We start from the raw sequence: 9,266 nt of genomic DNA, 5'->3' as shown, positions 1-9,266 counted from the left end.
CTGGAGAAATGCAAAAACCAGTCATCCTTCTTAAAGAGAATCTTTTTTAAATGATGAAAGAAATGCTTTAAATTAGTTCATTATAATGGCAAGTGAAATGATTGTACTTCAGATTTTTATCAGATATTAGCTTGGAATAGTATAAATAAGTGTGGTGATTATGGTCCAACAACAAGGCGTGGAGCATCCTTTTTCAAAGTGTCCAAACTGTAATTAATTGTTACAGTTTAAGACACACTCTAGAAGAAATTGTTACAGTAAATGATGTCAGTGAGAGAGGCTTTTTATAAAGATTTTTAGAAAGTTGGCCAGGCGCAGTGGCTCATGCCTGTCATCCTAGCACCCTGGGAGGCCGAGGAGGGTGGATTGCCTGAGCTCACGAGTTTGAGACCAGCCAGAGTTAGAGGTTGCTGTGAGCTGTAATGCCACAACACTCTGCCCAGGGCAACAGCTTGAGACTCTGTCTCAAAGAAAAAGATTTTTAGAAAGTCAGAAAATTGTGCAGAAACCAGAAGTACCAGTTGATGTGACTAGAACGCAATAGTATTCTGATTTGACCAGACTGAAGGGAACAGCCACGTCTACAGGGCACGTGGTTATCTTCTCAGGTGCTCGTCATATGGAGTTTGGTGGCTGTGGTTTCTCTCAGTTGGGATTAAACATGACAATAGTAGTGTACCTTATCATCAAAGTGTTTAGTGATTTACACACAGAAAAAAAATTAGGATTGACAAAGCTACCTCAGCAAACATTTCTTCTACATTCTTACGTAGCAAAAAAGGAAAAGGACTTTGCTGTTTCATTAGCTTTCTGCTCAAGAAAGCAAAACTACACACTTGTAAAACTGAGCATACTGATATTTTTATAAGGTGGGAGAGTCTTTCATCCTTCACTGTAAATATTCAGACAATAAAAACCTAATAAAATGAGCTCTTTAGAGAGCTACGTCTACTAAGATTTGCTTGCACCTCAGCAATTTTTGCTGAAAGTGCTGATTAGAATTTGGCAAATAGGATTTTAAACATTGACGTAAGAGCAAATGCATCAGAACTTGAACCAGATTGAGCATCATAAGTAACAATTATAAAAACAAAGATATATTAAACAGGGCTTAAAGGAAATTATTTCAGAACTATAAGAAGTATATGTATTTTTTCCTTTTGAGACAGAGTCTCTGTTGCCCTAGGTGGAATGCAGTGATGTCATTGTAGCTCGCTGCAACCTCAAACTTCTGGGATCAAGCGATCCTCTTGTCTCACCTTCCCTCCCCAGTAGCTGGGACTATAGGAATATATACTACCACGCCTGGCTATTTTTTCTCTTTGTAGGCAGAGTCCTACTCTTAGACAGTCTGGTGTCCAATCCTGACCTCAAGCAATCCTCCCACCTGCTCTTCCCAGAGTATTAGGATTATAGGCATAAACTACCACACCTCACCAAGAAGTATAAATTTAACATAGTATCAAATTTTTATATAGATTTAATACTTTAGTGAGGAAAAAAATAACCAATTTCAATGAAACTTTTTTTGTTTTCATCTGTGATAGTCATGGATGTTTCCCCCCCTTGGAGTGCCGAAGTTAGTCGTGCTAATATTTTTTGTAACTTGTTAAACAACAGTTTATTCCTTTCCACAATTTGATTTTTAATTATATTTGTTTTATGAGCTGTTGGAATTGTTTTTAACTGCTTTCTAAAGAAATGAAGGTTTGGCTCGGCACCTGCAGCTCAAGGGGCTAAGGCGCCAGCCACATACACCTAAGGTGGCAGGTTCAAATCCAGCCGAGGCCCGCCAAACAACAATGATAGCTGCAACCAAAAAAAATAGCCAAGCGTTGTGGCAGGTGCCTGTGGTCCCAGCTACTTGGGAGGCTGAGGCAGGAGAATCACTTGAGCCCAGGAGTTGGGGGTTGCTGTGAGCTGTGATGCCATAGCATTCTACCCAGGGGGACAGCTTGAGGCTCTATCTCATAAAAAAAAAAAAAAAAAAAAAAGAAATGAAGGTTTAATGTAACACTTATCTTACTCAGTTCAGACCAGATATCTAATGAGGAATTGATAAACTATAGCCTATAGGATGAATCTGGCCCACTGCCTTATAACCTGGGAGCTGGTCATTAAATCATTTTTACTAATCAAAACAAGAATAATATTTCATAATATATGAAAATTACATGGAATTCAGATTTCATTGCCTGTAAGCAGTGGTCCCAACCTTGTTGGCACCAGGGACTGGTTTCGTGGAAGATAGTTTTTCCACAAACTAGAGTAGGAGGGGGAGAGGGGAATGGTTTGGGGATGATCTAGGCATATTACATTTACCTCAGATCATCAGGCATTAGATTCTCACAAGGAGCAAGCAACCTAGATCCCTCACATGCACAGTTTATAGCAGAATGTATGCTGTTGTGAGATGTGAGATCTAATTCCTTCACTGCTGATCTGATAGGAGGCAGAGTTCAGCAGAGACGCCAGCCATGGGGAGCGGCTGTAAATACAGATAAAGCTTCCCTGCTCATCCACTGCTCACCTCCTGCTGTGCAGCCCTGTTCTAACAGGCCACAGACCACAGTCCATAAGTAAAGTTTTTTTGGAACACAGCTAGATTTATTACTTTACATAGTGTCTAATGCTACTACAGCAGAGTTGAGTGGTTGTGACAAAGACTGCTGCCTAAAATGTCTAAAATACGAAATATGTACTATTGGCTCTTTATAGGAAAGTGGGCCAGACCCTAACCTAAGTTCTTTTGGGGACACCTAGCTTGTGTTCATGCTCCCACCCTTGTGCCTTTTTTTTTTTTTACACAATTTCTTAAGATGTTATCAACATCCTAACTTAAATGATTATCCTTACACTGCAAGTGTCATGCTACTATACTATAAATTTGCTGCTGGGGGAATAAATCTTTAGATTTTTATGATCTCACTCTATAAAAGGCCTGCAGAAGTGATTTATTATTTCATTATTTGCAGATAATATAGTTGAAGGCTTTCTAGAAAAGTTTTTCACTCCAAATTCAGGTATGTTTCATGTTGAGTAAATATTTATATTAGATCCTAAAATTATGGTATTGATCCCCTGCTTTTAAAAAATCTAACCAAAAATGTTATTTGGGGTGAGCTAGCCAAAGAGTACAGTATTATATAACATACATTTGTGTATATTGGCTGGGCATGGTGGCTCATACCTATAATCCTAGCACTCTGGGAGGCCAAGGCAAGATGATTGCTTGAACTTAGGAGTTCAAGACCCTGTCTCTACTAAAACTAGAAAAATTAGGCAGGCCATTGTGGCAGCACCTGTCGTTTCAGCTACTTGGGAAGCTTGAGGCTCAAGGATCACTTGAACCCAGGGTTTTGAGGTTGCTGTAGTCTAGGCTAATACCACAGAACTCTAGACTGGGGCAACAGAGTGAGACTCTTATCTCAAAAAGGAAAAAAAAAATCCTGCACTTACTACCTCTATTCTACTTTGGTTAAATTGGCTTTCTTTTCATTTCTTTTCTCATTTCTGATTTTTAATACCACAGAATCATCAGAGTACCAATTGAAAGTAATCTTTCAACCTCATAAAGAAAATCTTAATGCAGTGACACTTTTCCTGAAAAATAGGGTAGTTTGATGTAGGTGTGCTTTTTCCTATCCCTTCCGTAAGATTTTATTTAATGATATTTCCACTTATGATTATCAAATACTGTTACTCCAGGCAGTATTATTTCCTATACCTAAGACTGTTTCTGAAAGTTAGATCATTAATGATAACCTGCCAAAATGAATGTACACGAAGTTCCTAATATCCAGTGTAAGTTAACATTGAGCACTCAGATGCTTTAGAGTGGAATATAAAGCAGAGTGCTCTCAAGAACTTTGACATGAAACAAAATCCTGATTCTGTCTTTTCATTCATCCTTCTGTTTGAATAAGCCAGGTCTTCAAATTATTCTCATGCTCAAGATTTTAGATTTTTGTGCTAAAATGTAGCTCAGATTTATTCCTTACTGTAAGAAAACCTAAAAGCAATGGGATTGAAGATTTCTTTTAAATGTGGGATGCAAGTGGCCTAGTTCCTGGCTGCTTCTAGGAACCAGTAGATAATCCCATTGCCTTTATTCTTCGAATTAAAATAATTCTAAATATTTTGAAAATTAATCATATGTAGGAAGAAATGAATCCAACTCCTGGTTTTTAACTAACTAATGTAAATTACCCTTAAATTTCAGACACGTGCCTGTGCTCTGCAAGTTTTATCTGCCATCTTGGAAGGCTCAAAGCAGTTTCTTTCTGTTGCCGAAGATACCAGCGACCACCGAAGGGCTTTTACTCCCTTCTCTGTAATGATTGCTTCCAGCATTAGAGAGTTGCACAGGTGTCTTTTGTTAGCCTTGGTGGCAGAGTCATCCTCACAGATCCTTACTCAGATAATTAAGGTAAACGTCCCAAGTTATCTGTGGGTTCCATGGGGAAGGGTTTCTGTTTCAGTTTTGTAAAAGGTTTTATATAGTCCAGTAACTTGGGCTTGACTTAAGAATGTAACTCTGGGCTTGGCGCCTGTGGCTCAAGTGGCTAAGGCGCCAGCCTCATACACCTAAGGTGGTGGGTTCGAATCCCCAGCCCGGGCCCACCAAACAACAATGATGGCTGCAACCAAAAAATGGCCAGGCGTTGTGGCGGGCGCCTGTAGTCCCAGCTACTTGGGAGCCTGAGGCAGGAGACTCTCTTGAGCCCAGGAGTTGGAGGTTGCTGTGAGCGTGATGCCATGGCACTCTACCCAGGGGGATAGCTTGAGGCTCTCTCTCATAAAAAAAAAAAAAAAAAGAATGTAACTCTGTAAAAATTTTATTATTAAAGATATTCCATTTGGAAATCTGTACTTATTTGTCAGATCTTGCCTATAGTCTCCATATGTCCAAATAAATGATTTACTAAAAATATTCCTTTATGTTTAGTATTAAGTTGTACCCGTGATAATACAGACATTATTTTCAAAAACAAAGACAAAAGAAAAGGCCTGATTTTCAATTACATGTAAAGACTTTTTAAATGTAGTGCTATACAGTTTTGTTTCTATGCTGTGGTTTAATCAGGCCTGTGGGTAAACTTTTTATGTGTTTTACAGTGCCTTGCAAATTTAGTCTCGAATGCACCTTATAACCGTCTGAAACTCAGCCTGCTGACCAAAGTATGGAACCACATAAAGCCTTATATCCGCCACAAAGGTTAGTTGTGATTTAAAACTGATTGCTGCTTTGTATCAATCAAATGTGGATTATTAGCATACAAATTTTTTTATAGTTCTAAGAGGTCTCTACTTATTCTTCTCAACTTTTCAAGGGTACCAATGGTTGCTAGAATCCCACTTGTGACCCCTCAAGCCCCAGTAGTAGGAAGTGAGCTGGAGAATTAATTTGTAAAGTTTTAATGTTTTCAGTACTTCAGGCCAGTAACTGGAGTATCCTTTTAGAATTAGGACTGAGCCAAGTTTAAGCAGCCTCCTCAAGTTATAATAGTTTATATCCTTCAGTGGTAGGTAGTGGATGGACGTATAGACAGACAGATATTATCTTTTTGGAAAGAAAAACCTAGAATACAAAATTTAACTTCTTTAACGTTATCTCCTCTGAAATTCAGATGAAACCCCTAAACTTCAAATCCCTCTTACATAATCTTGTAGTATTTTCTGATTTCTTCCCACACATAATGTATGTGTGCTGTAAACACTAGCCTTTCTTTTTCTTTTGTTGGCAAGCTTTCAGATCAGACCACCTTGTGTTGAGTTGTGTTATTTAATCAGAATTGTAGAACAAGAAGGAAGTGGATATCTTCTGTGACATCATGGATAGAGCACTGGACCTGGAGTCAATCCAAGGGTCAGCAGCCCACTCCTGGTTTTGCCATCTCATAGCCATGGCCTTCTCTGAACCCTCGTTTCCTCCTATTAGGAAGAATTTTAATTACCTCATAAGATTTTTATGAGGTTCAAATGAGATAATGATGTGTAAACTTAAGTCCAGTTCACTGCTTACACCAGTATGTAAAATGGGGCCCAGAAAGATAAATTTTACCATAAGGTTTTTCATCACATCAGTGGGAAAAGTTAAGATTAGAACAACTTAAGTCTCCTGACTCGGTCCCCTGCTCATTCCACTGTACCAGCTTTTCTTTCTCTGCATCTTCAACTGAGGGGAGTGGACCATGTCTCAAAAGTCCCTTTCAAATGTCTGATTTTGTCCCCAGTAACTTTTTTTGAGACAAAGTCTCACTGTGTCGCCCTTGGTAGAGTGCTGTGTCATCACAGCTCACAGCAACCTCAAAGTCTTGGACTTAAGCGATTCTCTTGCCTCAACCTCCCAGGCCTAATAACTTTTTAATTATTAAAATGTCCAAATCCCCAAATATTTAGGTATAAATCTAACAAAATATATACATAACATTTATATGAAGAAAACTATATAACCCATAAAAAAAGTTAAGGAAAAAACTAAATGAATGGGAAGATATTCTGTTTGTAGATAGGAAGGCTCAATATTATCAAGATGTCAATTCTTCCCAACTTGATCTAGATTCAATGCATTCTCAGTGCAAATCCCAGCAAGTTATTTTGTAGATACGAACAAACTGGTTCTTAAGTCTTTATGGAGAGGCAAAAGACCAAGAATAGTCAGCACAAAATTGATAGAGAAGAATCAAGTTGAAAGACTGACACTACCCAACTTGAAATCTGCTATAGTAATCAAGACAGTACGGCTTTGGCAGAAGAATAGACAGATCAATGCGACAGAACAGAGAGCCCAGAAATAGACCCATGTTAATATAATCAGCTGACCTACCACAAAGGGGCGAAGATCACTCTTTTCAACAATGGTGTTGGAACAGCTGGACATCCACGTACAAAAACATGAATGTAGACATGGATCTTTTAATCTTTCAGTCCACACATTGTTTTTGGTTATGTCACTTTAGCCTTTTTTAAGCTGTAAGTTCTACCACAAAGCTAACAAAAAAAGACACATTTTTGATTTGTCAGATTGTTTTCTGTTTATTTCCTATAAACTGGAAATCCAGTCTACAGCTTTAATTAGATTCAAGTTAAAGAAGGATATGATAATTCTTACTTGGTTGCTGGGATAACTACCATCCTTAGGAAAGCTGTCCCGTGGTGATAAGGTCTTACTGTTTCTTTGACAGATGTTAATGTTCGTGTGTCAAGTCTCACACTCTTGGGAGCTATAGTGTCCACTCATGCACCTTTACCTGAAGTCCAGCTGCTTCTCCAACAGCCATGTTCTTCTGGACTCAGTAATAGCAATTCAGCAACTCCTCACCTGAGCACTCCTGACTGGTGGAAGAAGGCTCCTGCGGGACCCTCTCTGGAAGAAGCATCAGTTAGCTCACCTAAGGGGTCTTCAGAGCCCTGCTGGCTCATTCGACTTTGCATTTCCACTGTTGTGCTGCCCAGGGAGGATTCCTGTTCAGGTGGTGATGCTGGCTCTGCAGCAGGAGTCACCTATGAACCGTCCCCCATGCGACTAGAAGCCTTACAGGTAGGAGGCTTCATTTCCTCATCTCTGAAATATAAATAATCGTTCCTCCTTTAATCAAGCATAAGAATGGTTATGAGTGAGAATGTGAGAATAGTGTAAAGCTGAGCTATGTGTCACTCACGTTAATGGTAGTTGTATTTTAGGTGTGGGTGGTTTGTCTTTCATTGTTTTGTTTGGGGGGGGTCCTCAACTTTAAAATGTCAGATTCATTCTTTTCTGTTCTTTTATTGTAAACAGGGTGGCATAAAATTCAAACATAAATATGACCACCCTGTATTTTAGTCACCTCATGTATTATATGCAGTATGACAGGTGGGTATAATAGATTACATAATACACATAATTCTAAAAGAAATTGTACGGTTAATCTTTTATTGTTGTATCTGAAAGTTAAATGTTTAATTGTCTATAAACTTCTCCTTGGTCTTCATCTGCTTAGAGAAACAAAACAATTGCTCCTTCAAAGGAAGAAAACACTTAAGATAAAAAGAATTTGTTCTTTCAATACTCCAATATGATCTGTGATGAGGGCTTGACCCTGGGGGATACTGCTGATTAACTGGATAGCTTTAAACACGTCCTTTAAACCTTTTCAGCTTTAGTTTCTTCAGCTGTAAAATCCAGTTCCTACCTACTGCAAAGAATAGTCTGAGACTTAAATGAGATTACATTAATAAAAATGATTATAAACTATAAAGCACCAAAAAATTATGATTCAGTTAGCTGATGTCAGTCGTGAAGTAAAGATCGTGGTGGTTCTTCATTTCTTTCATCATCGGATTTCAGTCCCTTGTTAGGTGTAGTGATTTCTAAAATACTGAATCGTTTTCCTAGATGCTGCAGCCTTGCATTCAGGTCTTGGGGGGTTAATTCCATGCTTTCTGTGCAGGTATTAGCTCATCTGGCAAGAGGCTACTTTTCAATGGCTCAGGTCTACTTGATGGAGCTTGGAGAGCTGATTTGCAAGTGCATGGGGGAGGCAGATCCATCCATTCAGCTTCATGGAACAAAGGTGATTCTCATTAAAAGCCATGTTTTTCTCTTCTTTTCACTTTATATTCTTCCCTCTGCTGCATGTCCATGATCCTTCTCATTTTCAGCTCTTACATATAAATCCAAAGAATATCAATTCTTGGATCTGGTAATAAATTATTAATAACACCATATAGCCATTGGTTTTACTCCTTGAAATACTGCCTCTGTTGTAAGAGTTACTAAGAAAAGAAAGGAAATCAGCTGGAAATTATTTTTTTCCTTTAGGTGGTGATGCTGATCGCATTCCTTGATGTGAGGTGATCTTCAAACTGAAGAAGTTTGTAGCCTCCATAGCTCTAATACTCTGTTTTGATAATCATTTCTTTTATCTTGGCAGCTTCTTGAAGAACTAGGTACAGGCTTGATACAACAGTATAAATCGGATTCTACTATCCCACCTGATCAGAGGGTACCAGTCTTCCTGGTAAGTAAACGCCAGTTCATGGCTTTCTCTTTCCTTAGTGCTCCAGTTTCTGTTCTATCTTGAGGTTCCGTGATAGAGTGGAGTAGATGATACAATTTCTTCCAGTGTCAAAAATGATGGTTTATTTCTTTTGCATATAACGTAGCTTAGTTACTCAGTCTTTCTAACAAGCAAACTAGAATGGTGGAAAGAGCCAAGGATTTTGAATCAGGAGGCTTAGGATCAAATCTAGGGAGTATCACTTAATGAGTATGTGATTGTGAA

General features: G+C 38.6%; 1 protein-coding gene across 1 annotated transcript in view; it reads left to right on the top strand.

Annotated features, from left to right (window-relative positions):
• The window catches only part of HEATR6 (HEAT repeat containing 6), a 33,269-nt gene that overhangs the window by 14,396 nt on the left and 9,607 nt on the right, over positions 1–9,266 (top strand). The window contains exons 10-14 of the mRNA XM_003795621.3: positions 4,223–4,429; positions 5,119–5,218; positions 7,188–7,543; positions 8,433–8,555; positions 8,916–9,002. Of these exons, the coding sequence (XP_003795669.1) occupies positions 4,223–4,429; positions 5,119–5,218; positions 7,188–7,543; positions 8,433–8,555; positions 8,916–9,002 (873 nt within the window). The remainder of the gene's footprint in view (positions 1–4,222; positions 4,430–5,118; positions 5,219–7,187; positions 7,544–8,432; positions 8,556–8,915; positions 9,003–9,266) is intronic.

This window comes from Otolemur garnettii, unplaced genomic scaffold, assembly GCF_000181295.1.
Source record: "Otolemur garnettii isolate 467f Iridium unplaced genomic scaffold, OtoGar3 scaffold00094, whole genome shotgun sequence".
In the NCBI taxonomy this organism is placed as follows: domain Eukaryota; kingdom Metazoa; phylum Chordata; class Mammalia; order Primates; family Galagidae; genus Otolemur; species Otolemur garnettii.
The sequence above is the reverse complement of the archived record's forward strand: the minus strand, read 5'-3'. Positions and strand labels throughout refer to the sequence as shown.